General features: G+C 32.8%; 1 protein-coding gene across 2 annotated transcripts in view; it reads left to right on the forward strand.

The window, feature by feature from the left end:
• Positions 1-22,500, forward strand: part of LOC135209191 (allatostatin-A receptor-like) — a 144,866-nt gene that overhangs the window by 99,976 nt on the left and 22,390 nt on the right. Inside the window, exons 4-5 of one of the 2 annotated variants that reach the window (XM_064241875.1) lie at positions 18,586-18,687; positions 20,397-21,838. In XM_064241875.1, coding sequence (XP_064097945.1) covers positions 21,551-21,838 — 288 coding nt within the window. In that variant the 5' untranslated portion in view covers positions 18,586-18,687; positions 20,397-21,550. The remainder of the gene's footprint in view (positions 1-18,585; positions 18,688-20,396; positions 21,839-22,500) is intronic. The other variant, XM_064241874.1, reaches the window with a different exon arrangement.

Consider the following 22,500-nt stretch of genomic DNA (forward strand, 5'->3'; position numbering starts at 1 on the left):
TAAGAGATGCTTCAGAAAGGTGCGTCCACATTTCAGCAATATATGTTATAAACATGTTGCACTCAAATCACAAACACTTCAACACAAATCACAGACATGTCACATAAATATGTTGGGAACATGCTCTCAAATCACAAACTTGTCAACTTGTCAAGTCAAATCACAAACATGTTGAGAACATGTTGCCTTCTAATCACAAACATGTCATAAACATGGTGGGAACATGTCAACATAAATAACAAACATGTCATACACATGTGGCACTCAAATCACAAATATTTCATCAACATGTTAGGAATTTGTTGCACACAAATTGCAAACATGTTATAAACGTATCAGGTGCATGTCACAAATCTTAAATATGTTGGGAACTTGTTGCATACAAATCACAAACATGTTGGGAACATGTCCCACAAATCCGAAACATGTTGGGAACATATCACACACAAATCACAAACATGTTGGAAACTTGTTGCACACAAAATGACAAACATGTTAAATGTTTGTAATGACTTACTGGTAGGCATAAGCCTAACATAGTTATCTAGGATATGTCATATGTGTATATGATGAGTTTCAGACATGTTTACAATGAATATTTGAACAGTTTTGGTACTATATTTCAGTCGCCTCATTCTGATTAACAAATAGAATATTTTCGTCTAGAAAAGGAAGAGTATTTGCAACGTCTCGAAAATCTGATAAAAGCTTGACATTTTCCAATATTTGACTCCCAAGGATATTCCAAAACTTCCTATCAACTTTCGACAAAGTCTGACTCCCACTGGAGAAGGACGAACCATTTTTTTTTTTTTTTTTTTTTTTTTATTTTTTTTTTTCTGTGGCTTCCGGGCTGAAAAACATCGCTTTAGCGGTTGGTGCAGATTCTCTTACCTTGAACTTAGAAAGTTTAAGTTTATTATTTATTATTTTGACAATCAAGATGAATTGTCCCCCGGTTAATATCGTATATAGAAATTTCCTCGTGCACTGACATATATATGTATTATATATATATATATATATATATATATAATATATATATATATATATATATATATATATATATATATATATCATATATTATATATATGTGTGTGTGTGTGTGTGTGTGTTTGTGTGTATGTATAACTGAATCATGAAAGTTAGGAACGTGATAAATCCATAAATAAAGTTATGTGCCACGAAGGGAAAATAAACAACGGAGTATCCGCGAGATCTTTCGACGTTCAAACGTCCTTTACTTAGCAGATGAACTGACATACATGAGAAAATGACGATACACGAAAGGTCGTAAAACTGACAGATAGGGATTACAAAGAGATTAGTACCTAGAATCCGACACATATACATTTATTTATATATCTGTATATATATTTCCATACATTCACACACATTCCTTTAATAACTAATACAAGCTCATCTACCCATGCACACACACAACTTACAAGAACAACAATCTCTCTCTCTCTCTCTCTCTCTCTCTCTCTCTCTCACACCTTCCTTCTAAACACACACACACACACAAACACACATACACACACAGAGAAAAACAAACAAAAAAGCAAAGAGACACCAGAACCTATCTTTTCTTCTCAAACAACGAGACAGTAAACCCTAATATGGTGTCGGTTCCTCTTGGGGGCAGTTCATTCATACCATTACATCAATTAATAAGGATGCCGTCCATTTGCCCTGGGTATGGGCGGGGAGGTGTGAGACAGGCGGGAAAGTTATTATGTTTGAGCAAGAGAGAGAGAGTGAGAGAGAGAGAGAGAGAGAGAGAGAGAGAGAGAAGACTTTTTCTTAAGCTCCATGTTGATACAATTTCATCAGCATATGCAGACTGTACTGTACGAAATCTCAGTTATTGAGAGAGAGAGAGAGAGAGAGAGAGAGAGAGAGAGAGAGAGAGAGAATCATTAAATGGATCAATAATTAAGACAAATGACTCTTTATATAAACAGAAATCACGCTGAGTTATTCAACACGCGTTACAGAGAGAGAGAGCGAGAGAGAGAGAGAGAGGACGCCTTAGTAATGTGATATTGTTTTAATCTCTCTCTCTCTCTCTCTCTCTCTCTCTCTCTCTCTCTCTCTCTCTCTAGCAACTGTGTGCTATTGTTAATGAAAATATACCACAATGCAGCTTAAGAAAAACTTTAACTCTCTCTCTCTCTCTCTCTCTCTCTCTCTCTCTCTCTCTCTCTCTCTCTCTCTCTCTCTGTATTCCGTGTTTCGCATGAGTGAATAACACTTACGTATCTCAAACAATAAAAAAAAATATTTAATGAAATATGAATTTTAATATAATCCATTTTTTACATAAAATAATATAATTCCCAAATCCTTTATTTAAAAATGACATTTCTTGTAAGAAGTTGTCATTCAGTGAAAATTACCTTCATCTCCAAAATGCAACTCAACTTAAATATGAAATATGTTTTATTGCAAGCCTCGTTTTCTCTAAATCAAAATAACACCTATTTTTTTCCAAGCAGGAATGAACAGATATACCTCCAGTCACTTCTCTCTCACCGGGACAATTTTCTTTCCCATATTATCTTTCCTAATATAGTTTTAATTTTTTTTTTTCTCCGGTACGTTCCCTCATTCAAATGTATACTTTTCACCTTCCCCTACCAAGCACATCCCGCCCCTCCCTCCAACCACAACTCTCGCCAATTCAGGCCAGCCCTCTGAACCCTCATCTCACATTATCTCATCCTCAGGCAGCTACTTTCGTATTCAGATCACTCAGCAAATATACTTTTTTTTTTTTTTTTTTTTTTTTTTGTACTCAACTCCAGACGGAAACAGCTTCAAAATCTTTGAATGTTCTCAACCACTTTCAGTCCCTTCTCCAGTTTTTTTTAACGTAAACTCTCTCTCTCTCTCTCTCTCATCTCTCTCTCTCGTCTCTCTCTCTCTCTCTCTCTCTCAAAAAAAAAAAAAAAAAAAAAAAAATTGACATCATAATGTAAGATATTAAGGACCAATATATGTATTCATCGTCCACTCTCTCTATCTCTCTCAAAAAAAAAAAAAAGTTACAAATCATTGTGTAAAATATTAATGACTAATACCTATTCATCCTCTCCTCTCTCTCTCTCTCTCTCTCTTCTCTCTCTCTCTCTCTCTCTCTCAGTGGCACATCTGCAGACACCATTTCTGAGAGGAAATGGCATCTTGTCAAATGAAAAAAGGAAGTCCTATTAATAATAAAAAAAAATACGAAGTGATCCTATCGTGGGCAGCAGAGAGAGAGAGAGAGAGAGAGAGAGAGAGAGAGAGAGAGAGAGAGATTCCCAAAAGGCGTGACGGGCGACAGGATATGGCGAATTTGGTGACAGGGATTCCGAGGGGAGGGAAAAATGGGTGAACAAGGCAGACCATAATTCCATTACCTGACACCCAATTTAATATCGCCCGGTGGCTCTCTCTCCCCCCAGGGCCCTCCTCTCCCAGGTCTTCCCTGGTCAACCCAGGTCCCTCTATAGGAGGGAGATCATTTATACCATCCTACCTGCTCGGGCGTCTTCAGATCCCGGTACCTCAACTCCAGATCTCCTCAGGTTTCCCCTGGTCCCACAGATCCCCCAGGTCCGACCAGGTCCCCTCAGGTACCTCAGGTCCTTCCAGGTTTCCCTAAGTCTTCCCAGGTCTCCCCAGGCTCCCATCAGGTCCCTCCAGCTCCCCAGGTAACCCAGGTCCTTCCAAGTCTCCTCAGGTCCCTCTAGATTCTCCAGATTCACAAATATCCCCCAGGCCCTTCCAGATTTCCCCAAGGTCCCTTGTGTCCTCCCAGGTCCCTCTAGATGCCCCAGGTCTCCCCAGGTTCCCTGCTACACGTGTGAAAGGACCTCCTCTTCATTTCTATGAGAGGTCTTCTCCGAATCATCTCTTGATTTTTCTTCTATGAGAAGGAAATAGGGAGATGAGTCTTTTACTCTCCTCTTTTATTTTTTATTTTTCGTTTTTTTTTTTGACAAGGCTTCCTCAGGGGGACTTTTGTTTGTCTTTGTAGGGAAAGTGGTTCCTTTTTAACTTTCTCTTGGGGTGGAGAGAGAGAGAGAGAGAGAGAGAGAGAATTTTAGATCTTTTTTTCATCCTTTGTGGGGTTGGGATTTCCTCCTTAAGAAACTCCTATATTTTCTAAGTTTTGAAATGGTGATATAAGGGTACGTTATTTTAATTCTCTCTCTCTCTCTCTCTCTCTCTCTCTCTCTCTCTCTCTCTCTCTCTCTCTCTCTCTCTCTCTCTCTCTCTCTCTCTCCAATGTTGTCTGTGACCAACTTCTGTTTGTTTACTTATGATAATCACTTTCTTAAACTGCATGAATGTTTCTGTGTCTTTCATCTTGTTTAATTCATAAGAGCTCAGTGTATTCGAGATTCTGAAACTAGTCCAAGTTATTTTTAATGCACCATAGTTGTTTATCTATCCATAAGCCACTTTTTCACTATTGCCAAAATCAACATCGTGCTACGTGCTGCAAAATTAGCATTGGATATAACACCATCCTCTCTAGATTTGTAAACAAAACAAGATTCCACTACCATTGATTGATCAGAATCTTATCATTAATTTATTTTTTTCATTGCTGATAAATTGGGATCTCTTCTTTATGTATTTCCCTTTACTTCCTCTGACTTTATCCTAATGAACACCTTAATATTCTTTGGAAGCTTTAATTTCAATAAGTAGCCCCTTTGGTGGGCTTGTTCCATATGAATAGGTTTGGTCTTCTGTATATTATTAATAATGGTAATTGTCTAGTTCTTCATAAATTTCAGTAACATATGCATTAGTAGGACGCTTTCTAATGTCCAATTCCACTGCACTTTATTAATTTCCCCACGAGCATATAATACCCTGTCTTTACTCATTTCCCCACCGGGCATAATACCCTACCTTTATTCATTTCCCCACTGTTCATAATACCCTACCTTTATTCATTTCCCCATTGGGCATAATACTCTACGTTTATTCATTTCCCCACTGATATATAATGCCCTGTCTTCAAATTTTATAAAGCTTAAAAATACCCTTTTATTTGAACTCCATTTAGGTCACTGACCAGATATCACTAATAGTCTCCAATATGGCTGGGTTTCGCAGCATCTCTGGGCAGAGAGATACAGATTGTTATCCCATCTTGGCATCCGTTGGCGCACGGTGCCAAACAAGATACAGGTTAGAGGATCGTCAGGCGTCAGACAGACGACGTGTCCACCTGACAGAATCGACAGCCGATAAGAGAACGGATACTTTGTAGCATCATCTGAAGGCGAAACAATTCGCGTCGATTTTAATTACCAAGTCTAATTCTACTCAGGTGCGAGGTATGATTGGCACACCTGTAGAGGCGACATAGAGGAGTGGGTGGGGGAGTGTTTTAGTGGTTGGGGGAGAGAGGACAGGTGTGTGACAGGTGCATTAAGGGACGGTCTTTCTCCTGAGCGACAGTAAAACCAGGTGATGTTAGCTGACAGGTAACTGCGGAGCTAGTCTTAAATAGAACCGCTCATTTGACTCGGGGCAGGGCACCTGTCAGTCATGAATATGCGGTGCCAGATTTAACAGACAAGTGAAAATGTATGTAGCCATTTTCTGATTGTGTCTGATATAATATATATATATATATATATATATATATATATATATATATATATATATAGAGAGAGAGAGAGAGAGAGAGAGAGAGAGAGAGAGAGAGAGAGAGAGAGAGAGAGAGAGAGAGAGAGTCGAAAGGCCTTGCAGCAGAACAACATAGTTTCTCTTTCGTGGAATTTGTTCTTCATTTGGGTGTGTATTCATATATGTTCCATATTTTCGTGTTGATTCATTTTACTATATATATAATATCATTATATATATATTATAATATATAATAATACCTATCTATATATATATATACTATTATATATTATTGTTGTAAAATTTAAGAAAGATAACTTAAAATATGATCTGTCGCCCTACCTAAACTTATAACCCTTGCAGGGAAAGAAAACATCCGGAAGTTATAAAAGTTAATGAGTTTGAAAAATGTGTTTGTTAAGCTATCCAGATAATATTGTATAAACTCTTTTGTAAGGACTAATGCTAAGTGCCTCCCTTTTCTTGCAAAATTAGACTACGAAACCGTATGAAGAGGCGTTCAATGAGGGCGGTTAGTAGGTGGCTTTTTTAACTTTATTTATGTTTTAATATGTTTTATATATAATTATATACTATATATATTATATATAGTATATTAAGTAGATATCAAATATATATTAGATATATAGATATATATATATAATGATATAATTGATTGTGATAATATAGAATATATATATATAGTATAATATATATATAGATATATATATTTTAATAGATTATATATAGATTTAATATCTATATATATATATAAGTATATAAAATATAATAATATCTAATATATATAATATATATAATATATATATATATAATATATGTATATATATAGTGATATAAATATATATATCTTAGATCATATATATTAGATTTATATGATATATATGATATATATATATATATTATAATAGACTATATATTATTATACATTATATAAAGATGATATATAGATGATATATATAAATAGATTATAAAATATATAGAGATATTATATATATATCTATTTGATATATAGATATATGGCTATATTATATATATGTAGTATTGTATTACATATATCTAATATATATATAGATAGTAGATACTTTATAGATATATATATATATACTAGATATTAATATATTCTATATATATATCAGATATATAAGAATAATCTAATAATTATAATATTATATATATATATATAATACTATATTATATATATTCGTTAGATATATATCTATCTATAGATTATACCTATAAATATAGATATTGATTCATATAAGATATTATCTATATATACTATATAGTATATAATATTATATAAAAAAATATATATATCTATATATATATATAATATGTATTATAATATAGATATATTAATATAATCTTTATATTATATATATCGATAATAATATATATAAATATATATAATGGAATAATAGATTATATATATATATAGATTATATATATATAATTATATATATCTATATCTATATATAATATATATGTATGTATATATATCTTTATCATTATAATAATACACTATATATATATAAATATAAATAAAATATTATATATAATAGTATAGATATATAATATTATATAAATAAGTTAATGAGAATATTACTTTTCCAAGTGATTCTCACTAACATACCTTTTCAGGACTAATGCTAATTGGCTCCCTTTTACAAATTAGACTACGACCGTGAAGAGGCGTTCAATAGGGCTGTAAGTTGCTTTTTATTTATATGTTTTATATATATATATATATATGTATATATATATATATATCTATATATATATATATATATATATATCTATATCTATCTATATATATATATATTTATATTCATATATATATATATATATATATATATATATATATATATATATATATATATATATATATATATATATATATATTATATATTATATATATATATATATGTATATATATCTATATATATCTATATATAATATATATATATATATAGATATATATGTATATATGTATATATATATATATATATATATATATATATATATATATATATATATATATATGTTTTATATATATATATATCTAATAAAAGGAGCCCATAAAAACACCAAAATATAGAGAAAAAGAAAAAATACTATATTTCAAGAGACTGCTGTCTCCCTCTTCAGGTAGATGAAGAGGGAGACAGCAGTCTCTGAAATATAGTACTTTTTTTCTCTATATTTTGGTGTTTTTATGGGCTCCTTTTATTATGATGGAATTCTGTTGTTACAGAACATTGTTACCAGTCATATATATATGTATACATATATATATATACATATATATATATATATATATATATATATATATATATATATATATATATTATACATATATATATATATATATATAAATATATATATATATATATATATCTATATATATAGATACATATTTATATATATATATATATATATATATCTATCTGAAGCGAATACCACGGGAAATGATAGTCAGGAATACAAGCGCTTTTCGTCTTTATTCAGACATCGTCAAGGAGCTACTAAAGGTACAATTGGAGAGGATAGCCTCAGGTACAAACAAGATCAGGAATACCAGATGGTTAATTATCAAAAGGGTAAAAATTAAAATGGATAATCCAGGATTATCGGATATCACACGGTCACAAACTTAAACAGATTCTGACCCTAACCGAAATTACAAAGTATCTTTACAGTCCAAAACCAAAACATGTAAAAACTGAATATATTAATTTGTTGCTTATATTTATCTACAACTTTTTTCATTATGAAAGCATCAAGTTTAAATAAACCAAGACTTAAATTTAGAACATTTCTATTATTTGACTTGATAAAACAAGATTCAATGATATTCCTTTTAACTGTGTCATTACATGGGACTAAGGCTCTTGCTTGACTCCAGTTAATAGGATGGTCTAAATCTCTCATATGTACAAATAATGCATTCGATATTTGCCCAGTTCTCACAGAATATTGATGTTGCTTAAGACGATGTGAAAGAGATTTACCGGTCTGTCCGTAATAGATTTTATCACACTTTTTGCAAGGAACACGGAATTTCATATATGCAGCCTGGAAGATCTTTAGGAGAATTTTTGATTACTAAACTCTTGACATTAATATTACTGAAAACAACATTTATGTTAAAAAGCTTTAAAATTCTAGGAATATCTAAAAACCTTTCATCATAAGGTAATTTTAGAATGTTATGCTTACTAAATTCAAGTTTGTCATTAGTTGAATAAAATGTTTTTCTAGCTCTTTTCCATGCCACATCTACAAAAGTCCTTGGGTATTTAAGTTTCAATGCAATATCATAAATAGTTTTAATTTCAGCGTCAATAAACTGCGGGCTACAGACACGTAAAGCCCTTAGGAACATCCCAGAAAAAACAGAGAATTTAACATTTTGATGGTGATTGGAGTAGTAATGAACAAAAGAGGCAATATTAGTTGATTTTCGAAAGACTGAAAAGGTGAAATATCTATCATTTGCTATGGACAGTTACATCAAGAAAATTCAAATTACAATTTCTTTCTTCCTCTACAGTAAATTTTATAGAAGGGACTAAATTATTGAGATTATTAAGGAATTCCCGTGGTATTCGCTTATTTATGAAGTCACGTGCATCTACTGTGATTTTTTAAGCATATATATCTATATATAATTATATATATATATATTTATATATATATATATATATATAAGATATATATATATATAGATATATCTCTATATATATAGATATATGATATATATATATATATACTATATCTATATATATCTTATATATAATATACCTATATATATATCTAATATATATCTATATCATATATATCAATATATTATATATATATAGTTATCGATATATCTCTATTCATAGATATATATATCTATATCTCTATATCTATAAATCTCTATATATATATACCCTATATATGATAGATATATATATATCTACTATAGATATATATATATATATATTATCTATATACTGTTAATGAGAATTACTTTTCCAAGTGATTCTCACTAACATACCTTATTGACTGAAATTACTCTCCAAGATTGAAAGCCATAGAGACAGTCTTATTTTATCCATATATGATATATATAATACGTAATAATATTATATAGGTATATATGTATATATATATATATATATATATATATATATATATATATCTAATAAAAGGAGCCCATAAAAAACACCAAAATATAGAGAAAAAAGTACTATATTTCAGAGACTGCTGTCTCCCTCTTCAGGTAGATGAATGTGAAAAGTTTACAGAAAAGGTTGGTATTTATACCAAGAGGTCCATCCACAGGCAAGCCAATTTAGGTCGCTGATAATCTTCCTTTAATCTTCTTAAGTGTTGGTTGAATGAAAACCTTGTCGATCGTATCTGAAATCCATGCTCCTTTTGAGATGTTCATTACCTGCCTCTCTTTTATTAAGGCCGATTCCATCATTTGACTCTTGTACCGGCAGTTGCTGCTATAAATTACACGTGACAAATTCCAGTTTATTCTATGGTTATGTTCATTTATATGATTGAAAATAGCCGAGTTCTGTTGTCCATACCTAACTGACCGTCAGTTAGGTATGGATAACAGAACTCGGCTATTTTCAACCATATAAATGAACATAACCATAGAATAAACTGGAATTTGTCACGTGTAATTTATAGCAGCAACTGCCGGTACAGGAGTCAAATGATGGAATCGGCCTTAATAAAAGAGAGGCAGGTAATGAACATCTCAAAAGGAGCATGGATTTCAGATATGATCGACAAGGTTTTCATTCAACCAACACTTAAGAAGATTAAAGGAAGATTATCAGCGGGGGTGACCTAAATTGGCTTGCCTGTGGATGGACCTCTTGGTATAAATACCACCTTTTCTGTAAACTTTTCTCATTCATCTACCTGAAGAGGGAGACAGCAGTCTCTGAAATATAGTACTTTTTTCTCTATATTTTGGTGTTTTTATGGGCTCCTTTTATTAGATGGTATTCTGTTGTTACAGAACATTTTCACCAGTCATATATATATATATATATATATATATATATATATATATATATATATATATATATATATATATATATATATATATATATATCTGTATATATATATATATATATATATATATATATATATATATATATATATATATATATATATATATATAATGTTAATGAGAATTACTTTTCCAAGTGATTCTCACTAACATATCATATTGACTGAAATTACACTCCAAGATTGTAAGCCATTAGTGACAGTTTTATTTTATATCCATATATGTTATATATATACGTATATTATATTATATATATATGTTTTATTTTCTCCTTATATGATATTATATATATAATATATATATGAATAATTATCACATCGAACCATGATCATTTAATATTCTTTATATATCATTCGAGCTACAAATGTCCTTTAATATCTAAATTCGCTCTACCTCGGAATTGATATATTTTCGTATATGTACCAAAGGGGAATTTTTTAGTTGATAATAATTTCGTTCCCCCATGGGATCGAAGCACCGTCCAAGTGGACGGGAACGAAATCGGGACAGACAGTGACGCTATCCAATCAGCCAACAGAGACGCTATAAGTTTATATCGATTCTGGCCTTACGAATCACCCTCGAACTCGGTGTTTTTCGTAATTAGAATCGATATGAAACTGCATCTACTATGTTAGCCAATTCGAGCGTTTGACCCACGTAGCCTTTGTTATGAATAATTATCACATCGAACCGTGATTCATTTATATATCATTCGAACTACAAATGTCCTTTAATATCTAAATTCGCTCCACCTCGGAATTGATATATTTTCATATGGTTCGAGGGTGATTCGTAAGGTCAGAATCGATATAAACTTATAGTCTCTGTTGGCTGATTGGATAGCGTCACTGTCTGTCCTGATTTCGTTCCCGTCCACTTGGACGGTGGTTCGATCCCATGGGGGGACGAAATTATTATCAACTAAAAAATTCCCCTTTGGTACCTACGTATATGAAAATATATCAATTCCGAGGTAGAGCGAATTTAGATATTAAAGGTCATTTGTAGCTCGAATGATATATAAAATGAATCACGGTTCGATGTGATAATTATTCATAACAAAGGCTACGTGGGTCAAACGCTCGAATTGGCTAACATGGTAGACGGGGTTTCATATCGATTCTAATTACGAAAAACACAGAGTTCGAGGGTGATTCGTAAGGTCAGAATCGATATAAACTTATAGCATCTCTGTTGGCTGATTGGATAGCGTCACTGTCTGTCCTGATTTCGTTCCCGTCCACTTGGACGGTGGTTCGATCCCATGGGGGGACGAAATTATTATCAACTAAAAATTCCCCTTCGCTACATATATGAAAATATATCAATTCCGAGGTAGAGCGAATTTAGATATTAAAGGACATTTGTAGCTCGAATGATATATATATATATATATATATATATATATATATATATATATATATATATATATATGCACACACACACATATATATATATATGTATAGTATATATATATATATATATATATATATATTTTTTTATTTATTTTTTATATATAATATTTATATATATAAAATTAGAACTCTCTCTATGGCCTACAATCTTGAGTGTTAATGTTTCCACTACGTTGCGTTAATGAGAATCGCTTGCAAAAGTATTTCGAAATCAGTTGAACAATGTTCACCTCTTCCAGACTGTAAGGAAATGAATTTCCAAGCATCGGCTCTCACGTACCTCTCTCATACTCTCAACAGTTAATTTAGCTGACTCCAAAACACTTTGCCTTGAGTTTCGTAACTTTCTTGAATAGCCATTTATTCCTCAGACCGTTGGACTGTGGAACAACCTCTCCCTACTTAGGTTGTGCAATTGGTATACCTCTAAAGCTCAGGCGGTGATGCAGTGCATTGCTGCAACAATTCACCTTGTGTACTTTCAGTGATTTATTTATATTTTTCTTTATGTATTTATTCATTTGTTTATTTAATATGTTTGCCATTTCTAATGACTGATCTCCTCTTTCCAATATAATTGTATTAATGATAAGGGAGTTTACTTGAAGGATATAATTGTTCCTTTGTGCCCTTAAAATTGATATAAATATATTAATAATAAGTAAGTTACTTCAAGTATATAATTGCTCCTATTTTCTCTTAAATTGATAGGATTATATTAACAATTAAGTTACTTAAAGTATATAATTGTATTTGCCCCTAAAATCGATGTAATTATATTCATAATAAATAAGTTACTTAATGGATGTAATTGTTCCTATGTGCCCTTAAAATTGATGCAATTATATTAGTAATAAGTAAGTTACTTTAAGAATATAATCGTTCCTGTATGCCCCTTAAATGGATGTAATTAATGATAAGTAAGTTACCTGAATAATATAATTGTTCCTGTGTTTTCTTAAAATTTACGTAATTATATAAATAATAAGTAAGGTGCTTGAATATAATTGTTCCTATGTGCCCTTGATATTGATGCATTTATATTAATAATTAAGTTACTTACTATTTAAAATTCTATGTGCCTTAAAATCGATGTAATTATAATAATAATAAGTAAGTTACTTGAAGAATATAATTGTTCCTATGTTCCCTTAAAATTGATGTAATTATTTAATCATTAAGTTACTTAAAGTATATAATTCCTTGGGCCCATAAAATCGATGTAATTATGTTAATGATAAGTAAGTTATTTACAGAATATAATCTTCTGCGTGACCTTAAAATTGCTGTAATTATCTATAGCAAACAATTTACTGAAAATTTATCTTAATTGACTGAAAGTTGATCCAGCGCAGTTTGCTTAATCGGCTTAGGACGAATATAATAAATGATGCTTTCTCAATAACATACGAGACCTAATTGATTTGGGTATTTTGGAGAATCCGTCAGTTATTTACCTAAATAATATACAATTATCGGCAATTGAGGCTTACTGCTCATTAACGGCATTTCAGGCTCAACCTCTTTTTTTTAATGAGTGGCTTGGTATCAACATCAATCAGTGATTCACTTAACATTTTTAATATATATATTTATCGTTTAAATAATGAATTTCTTCTTCTCTCATAACTGATCCATTGATCTCTCTTTCTAATGAACACCAGACCTTAATGTACTTTGGAAGCTTGAATTTCAAGTCAGTGGCCCCTTTGTTGGGCTTGTTCCATTTGGATAGGGTTCACATTTTGAATAATAATAATAATAATAATAATAATAATAATAATAATAATAATAATAATAATAATAATAATAATAATAATATGGATGCCGGGTACCAACTCAAGAAAAGAGGCAACAGAATCAACCATCTGATGTTCATGGACAACATCAAGCTGTATGGTAAGAGCATCAAGGAAATAGATACCCTAATCCAGACTGTAAGGATTGTATCTGGGGACATCAGGATGGAGTTTGGAATAGAAAAATGCGCCTTAGTCAACATACAAAAAGGCAAAGTAACGAGAACTGAAGGGATAAAGCTACAGATGGGAGCAACATCAAACACATAGATGAGACAGGATACAAATACCTGGGAATAATGGAAGGAGGGGATATAAAACACCAAGAGATGAAGGACACGCTCAGGAAAGAATATATACAGAGACTCAAGGCGATACTCAAGTCAAAACTCAACGCCGGAAATATGATAAAAGCCATAAACACATGGGCAGTGCCAGTAATCAGATACAGCGCAGGAATAGTGGAATGGACGAAGGCAGAACTCCGCACCATAGATCAGAAAACCAGGAAACATATGACAATACACAAAGCACTACACCCAAGAGCAAATACGGACAGACTATACATAACACGAAAGGGAGGAGGGAGAGGACTACTAAGTATAGAGGACTGCGTCAACATCGAGAACAGAGCACTGGGGCAATATCTGAAAACCAGTGAAGACGAGTGGCTAAAGAAGTGCATGGGAAGAAGGACTAATAAAAGTAGACGAAGACCCAGAATATACAGAGACAGGAGAATGACAAACAGAACAGAGGACTGGCACAACAAACCAATGCACGGACAATACATGAGACAGACTAAAGAACTAGCCAGCGATGACACATGGCAATGGCTACAGAGGGGAGAGCTAAAGAAGGAAACTGAAGGAATGATAACAGCGGCACAAGATCAGGCCCTAAGAACCAGATATGTTCAAAGAACGATAGACGGAAATAACATCTCTCCCATATGTAGGAAGTGCAATACGAAAAATGAAACCATAAACCACATAGCAAGCGAATGCCCGGCACTTGCACAGAACCAGTACAAAAAGAGGCATGATTCAGTAGCAAAAGCCCTCCACTGGAGCCTGTGCAAGAAACATCAGCTACCTTGCAGTAATAAGTGGTATGAGCACCAACCTGAGGGAGTGATAGAAAACGATCACGCAAAGATCCTCTGGGACTATGGTATCAGAACGGATAGGGTGATACGTGCAAACAGACCAGACGTGACGTTGATTGACAAAGTCAAGAAGAAAGTATCACTCATTGATGTCGCAATACCATGGGACACCAGAGTTGAAGAGAAAGAGAGGGAAAAAATGGATAACAGAAAACAGAAATAAGAAGGATATGGGATATGCCAGTGGAAATCGTACCCATAATCATAGGAACACTAGGCACGATCCCAAGATCCTTGAAAAGGAATCTAGAAAAACTAGATGCTGAAGTAGCTCCAGAACTCATGCAGAAGAGTGTTCTCCTAGAAACGGCACACATAGTAAGAAAAGTGATGGACTCCTAAGGAGGCAGGATGCAACCCCGAACCCAACACTATAAATACCACCCAGTCGAATTGGAGGACTGTGATAGAGCAAAAAACAATAAATAAATAACAATAATGATAATAATAGGACCTTTAGGGTTGTTCTATATGAAAAGTAGTTCATCTGTTCCATATGAATAGGGTTCATATTTTGAATAATAATAATAATAATAATAATAATAATAATAATAATAATAATAATAATAATAATAATAATAATAATAATAATGGCTACTTTTATAAAGTATGCTTGAGAGATGGTCTGCTTCCTCAGTAATAATAATAATAATAATAATAATAATAATAATAATAATAATAATAATAATAATAATAATAATAATGTAGGGGAAAACTCTCTATCACGAGAGTATAGTATATAATGTTCTAAAGGGTCCACAATAATACAGTGTAAAAAGTCCGTGTATAATTTTGAAGACTTTACAGAAAGCTTTCGAACCCTTCCCTGGGTTCATCTTCAGTCCAAATGAACAATAAGTTACGACATGTACAGAGGTAAATTTTAAAAAACAAGAGTCGTTGAAGATTGTTGACAACGGTCATTAGCTCGTTAATGGGCCAGGTGAAGAAAGAGGGTAGTTAACAACAACTAGGTGATACCCTCTCCCCTATCAATCCTTCTGGCTGCAATCCTGTTGGATCTTCGTACAGGTTGTTGCAACATTACATGAAGTCCTTCATCCAAGGGCGTAGATTGGGCACCATTATCAGACTCCCCCGGGGCAGCGGTTACCTGGACTGGAAGAGGCAAGGCAGAGGCAGCATCAGGAGAGGGAAAAACAGAGCCTGTCCTACAGTTAAAATCCTTTAAAAACATACCTCTGTACTTGTAACTTATTGTTCATTTGGACTGAAGATGAACCCAGGGAAGGGTTCGAAAGCTTTCTGTAAATTCTTCAAAATTATACACGGACTTTTTACACTTTGTATTATTGTGGACCCTTTAGAACAAAATAATAATAATAATAATAATAATAATAAAATCTGCATTTTCATCTAAAATCAGTGATTCCGTCATGGTCTGTGCTTTCCATCGCATAAGGTTCCTTATTGTGCGATCACGTACGCGCGTAAAAGACGGCGGGACTGAACTGGAATATTCTTAAGAATCCGGATATTCCTAGATATTCCAACTTGTGAGCCACAGTAAAATCAGCTGTCAAGGGCAGAGATATTATTCAAAGACCTTTTGCAAAGAGGGAGAATTTTTACCAGCGAAATTATGCTGCTTTTCGTGGTTTGGAGGATATTAATGTTTCTTTTTGCTTTCTACTGTGTTTTTGGATGATTATGGTTTATTATGTTATGTTATGTTATGTTATGTTATGTTATGTTATGTGTTGTATGTTGTGTGTTGTGATATGTTGTATACGTTTAGGTATAATTATACCCACACACACTCCCATATATAAATATGTTATTTATAGTTATATATGTATGTATGTATATATATATATATAAATATATATATATATATATAAATATATATATATATATATATATATATGTGTGTGTGTGTATGTGTGTGGTGTGTGTGTGTGTGTGTGTGTGCGTGTGTGTGTATAATGATTGACGTCTCTATAAAACTAAATCATAACTATAACCACAGATAAGATAATTGATCCCCAAAAAAACATACAAAATAAATAATAATAATAATAATAATAATAATAATAATAATAATAATAATAATAATAATAATAATAATAATACACAGTATCACATTCACAATTTTGACGTCCCAGAAATGACAATATCTACGGCCCCGTGCTCTAGACAAAATGAGGGGGTGGGGGTGAGCGGGGAGAAGGGGGAGGGTGAGGAGAGAAAGGGGGGAATGGTTTTTGGTTGGGGTGAGAGGAAGATTGCAGTGATCACCCGTAGGCCTCACGTATTTCTCCCATTGTTTTCTATATTGATTTTTCCTTGTTCATCACTAGTGGAGGAAATCGTTCTGCCACGCGTTCTCTGTTATTCCACTGCGCATTCTATATAATTCCACTGCGCCTTTTATATGATTCCACTGCGCCTTTTACATCATTCCACTGCGCATTTTATATCATTCCATTGTGCATTTTTTTTAATCTTTCCACTGCGCATTTTATATCATTCCACTTCACATTCTTTATCTTTCCAATGCACGTTCTATATTATTTCACTGCGCATTTTATCATTCCACTGCGCATTCTTTACCTTTCCAATGCAAGTTCTTTATTATTTCACTGTGCATTTTATATCATCCCACTGCTCATTTTCTCATTCCACCGTGCAATCTTTATCTTTCCAGTGATCATTCTATATTATTCCACTGCGCATTTTGTCATTCCACAGTGCATTCTATATCATTCTACTGCACATTTCATATCATTCCACAGCTCATTTTATCATTCCACTATGCAATGTTTATCTTTCAGTGAATATTCTATATCATTCCACTACGAAATCTTTATGTTTCCAGTGAACATTCTATGTCATTCCACAGCGCATTTTATCATTTTATCTTTCCAGTGAAGATTCTGTTTCATTCCACTGCGCACTCTTGATCTTTCCAGTGAACATTCTGTATCATTCCACTGTGCATTCTTTATCTTTCCAGTAAACATTCTAGATCATGCCACTGCGTATTTTATCATTCCACTATGCATTCTTTATCTTTCCAGTGAACATTCTATATCATTCCATTGCGCATTCTTTACCTTTCCAGTAAACATTATATATCATACCACTGTGCATTTTATCATTCCATTGTGCTTTCTTTATCTTTCCTGTAAACATTCTATATCATTCCACTGCGCATTCTTCATCTTTTCAGTAAACATTCTATATCATACTACTGCGCATTTTATCATTCCATTGTGCATTCTTTATCTTTCCAGTGAACTTTCTATATATTTCACTGCACTTTTTATCATTCCACTATGCATTGTTTATCTTTCCATTGCACGTTCTATATCATTCCACTGCTCGTTTCATTGTTACACTGCATTCTGTCATCCTACTGTGCACTCTCTCTATCATTCCACTGCGCACTCTCATCTTCATTCCACTACGCATTCTATTTGATTATTACTACAGAAGATGGGCCCTTTTAGTATGGAACAAGCAACCACAGGGACTATTGACTCGAAATTCAAGAAGCCCAGGGAAATACAGAAAGAAGAGATCTCGCATATTAAAGTAAGTAAATAAATAAGTAAACAAAATTATGAGTAGATAAAAATGTGTTGAAAAGCAAGAAGTGAACCCTTCAGACCGTTTCGAGAGCATTTTTCAATGCCGGCGCGTTAGACGTCCTTGGAGAAAAAAAATATGTAAGAGATGAATGTAGACACGCTGCCATATTGCTCAAATGGAATGTGGAATTGAGTGAAGAAGTTTCTGAGAGAGAGAGAGAAAGAGAGAGAGAGAGAGATTTGAAGTTTCCCGTTAATTTTACCAGTACCTAAAGCGAATAAGTGGAATGTGGGTTTGAGAGAGAGTGAGTGAGAGAGGCAAAAAGCGAGAGAGAGAGAGAGAGAGAGAGAGAAAGTGTGTATGTGATAGAGAGACAGACAGGCGGTGGAGAGAGAGAGAGAGAGAGAGAGAGAGAGAGAGAGAGAGGAAGTGTGTATGTGAGAGAGAGACAGACAGATAGAAAGCGAGAGAGAGACAGACGGTGAGAGAGAGAGAGAGAACGTGGGAGAAGAGAGAGAGAGAGAGAGATAGAGAGTGTATGTGAGGTGAGAGTGAGAGGGAGAAAGAGAGAGGCAGATAGAAAGTGAGAGAGAGAGAGAGACAGACGGTGTGAGAGACAACAGAGAGAAAGAGAGAGTGAGAGAGTGTGTGAGAAGGGAGAGAGAGAGAGAGAGAGAGAGAGAGAGAGAGAGAAAGTGTGAGAAGAGAGTGAGAGAGACAGACAGACAGAAAGTGAGAGAGAGAGAGAGAGAGAGAAAGTGAGAGAAAAAGACAGACGGTGAGAGAGACAGAAAGACAGAAAGAGAGGGAGATGAACAGAAAGACAGACAGACAGAAAGTGAGAGAGTGAACGTGTGAGAAGAGAGAGAGAGAGAGAGAGAGAGAGAGAGAGAGGTACCATGTCGCCTCCAAATTACTCAGGAAATCGTGTTGGAATACGGTCCAGCCGGAGGACGTCGTTTCATATTCATTGAAAGGCAGAAGAAGGAGAAGAAGAAGAAAGAGAAGAAGACGATTTATCGATTCTACCACCGTTCCGAATATTGGAGGGAAAAGTGGGAAAGAGATTTTTTTATTAGTTTATTACTATTTTTTTTCTATTCGTTCTTAAGGATTTTCAAAGTGAAAGAGAATGTGTTTTTTAATTAGTAGTTTTTCAGTTTTATTCGTTTTGTAATGATTTTCAAAATGGAAAAAGTTTATTATTTTTTTTTACTATTTTTGTCTTTATATTATTATTATTATTATTATTATTATTATTATTATTATTATTATTATTATTATTATTATTATTAATTATTATTACTAATTTGTAATGTTATATATATATATATATATATATATATATATATATATATATATCTATATATATATTATATATATATAACATATATATATATATATATATATATATATATATATAATATATATATATATCTACATATATATATATATATATATATATATATATATATATATATAATATATATGTGTGTGTGTGTGTATGTATGTATGTATGTATGTATATATATATATATATATATATATATATATATATATATATATATATATATATATATATATATAGTCTCAGAAATGTATGTATTATAAGGTATGTTGTTTAAGGTTTTACTCCTTAGTCATTAACAAGAAGGAAAATTTATCCCTAATCCCTCTAATTCCTGTTAATAATTTTCTGTTTTTCTTTTCAGGTCTGAGCTGTGTGTATGAAGGACGTACAGATGTGAAGGAACAGAGGAATGTGATGAAAATTATTTGGGAAGAAAGGGAAATTCTCTAGAAAAAACTTATATTATCTAGAAAAAACCGAAATTGTCTAGAAAAAAAGGGAAATTGTCTAGAAAAAAGGGAAATTGTCTAGGAAAAACGGAAATTTTATAAAATAAACGGAAATTGTATAGAAAAAAACGGAAATTGTCTAGAAAAAAACTGAAATTGTCTAGAAAAAAGGGGAAATTTTCTATAAAAAAAACTGAAATTGTCTAGAAAAAAGGGGAAATTGTCTAGAAAAAAACTGAAATTGTCTAGAAATAAATGGAAATTGTCTAGAAAAAAGGGATATTTTCTAGAAACATGGTAATTGTCTAGAAGAACAGAAATTGTCTAGAAAAAAGAAAACTTGTCTAGAAACATGGAAATTGTCTAGAAAAAAGGAAAACTATCTAGAACCATGGAAATTGTCTAGAAAAAATGAAAATTATCTAAAAAATTTGAAATTGTCTAGAAATAAGCGGCAATTATATAGAAATAAATGGAAATTGTTTAGAAAATAAAGTGATATTGTCCAGAAAAAAAGGGAAATTGTCAAGAAAAATATACATTGTCTAGAGAATACAGAAATCTTTCACGGGAATTTATTTTCGCGTCGCCTTGGAATTCCTGTGATTTAGTGTAGAGGGGAGATAAGAAAATATTGTTGCCAATTAACTTATCCACTTCAAAATTATTGTCAAACTGTTTCAGAGAATATGGTTGACAAATATGTGACTTATTGACAAATCAATCATCTCAGTTCGAGTGAAAAAAAAAAAAAAAAAGAATAGTGTGATTAGCTTATTCACTTTGAAATGGTTAAAGTATCATGTGAAGAATATGGTTGACAAATAAGTGATTTAATGACGAAATTAGTTACAGATTTATCGACGCTTTGTTATGGTGTTACTTATTCACCACTAAACGCCAAGAAGATGCCCAGCGCTCAGTAGATCCAGTTCTTAAAAGGGAATGAAGATTAATCCCCAATAATGGAAGAGGAGATTTAGTTTAAATCCCCCAAGAGTAATAATAAAAAATCAATAACTAATTCGATGATTTTTCCTGGAAAGAAGACGATCTAGAACGCAGCATGGATGAAGTGGGCGAACTGGAACTGGAAGGCGCCCTGGAAGAAGAGGCGGCAGCGGCGGCCGTCGCTGGAAAGAGTGGCGCTCCGGGAGGAGTTCCAGGAGGAGGCGGAGGGAGTGGAGGAGTTGGGGGAGGAGTGGTACCGGGAGGAGGAGGAGGAGGAGATGGAGGAGGGGTGGAGGGCGTGGAGGAGGGAATCAACTCCTTTCTCTCCTTCCTGCCGAATTACATCCTTTGCAACGAAACTAATTACACGAAACTTCCGCTCTGCAATAACCAGACTGGAGAGGTGAGTTGAATTTGTGATTCAGTTGATCGCCATTAATTGCTTTGTTTGTTGTCTTTTTGTTACTGGTCCTTCATTGTTTAGTGAAGGACGTGAAGAAGGGTCAGGTAATAATTTGAGCCTTCGTTTTCAGCTTTTAGTCACTGGAATAATTCGTCTTAGTGATTAGGATGAGTTAATACATTGTCTTTTTGTTTTGATTTGGTCCTTCATTTGTTTAGTGAAGGGTTTGGTGAAGGTCTGTTAATAAGTGAAAAGTGAAGCCCTTCTATTTTCACTTGTAGACACTAGTGTAATGCTTCTCAGTAATTATGATTAATTGCTGTATTATTATCATTACTTTATGTTTTGGTTCATCATTGTTTAGTGAAGGACGTGAAGGTCAAGTTATAAGGAAAAAGTGAAGGCCTTCTGTTTTCACTTGTAGCTACTAGAGTAATTCGTCTTAGTAACCGTGGTTAATTGCTTTATAATTTTTTAAAATTTTGTTTCATCCCTGTGAGCTCTGAGTCAGCGTTAACATTGTTTAAATGTAGTTTTTTTCCCTTTTTGAACTCTGAGTTCAATGTAAATTTTTGAACTTTATGTTATTGTAAATGCGTTTAACCTCTGAATTAGTGAAAATACTATTTGTAAATTTTTAACCTTTGACCTCTTGAGTCAAT

This window comes from Macrobrachium nipponense, chromosome 37 (genome assembly GCF_015104395.2).
Source record: "Macrobrachium nipponense isolate FS-2020 chromosome 37, ASM1510439v2, whole genome shotgun sequence".
Classification (NCBI taxonomy): Eukaryota; Metazoa; Arthropoda; class Malacostraca; order Decapoda; family Palaemonidae; genus Macrobrachium; species Macrobrachium nipponense.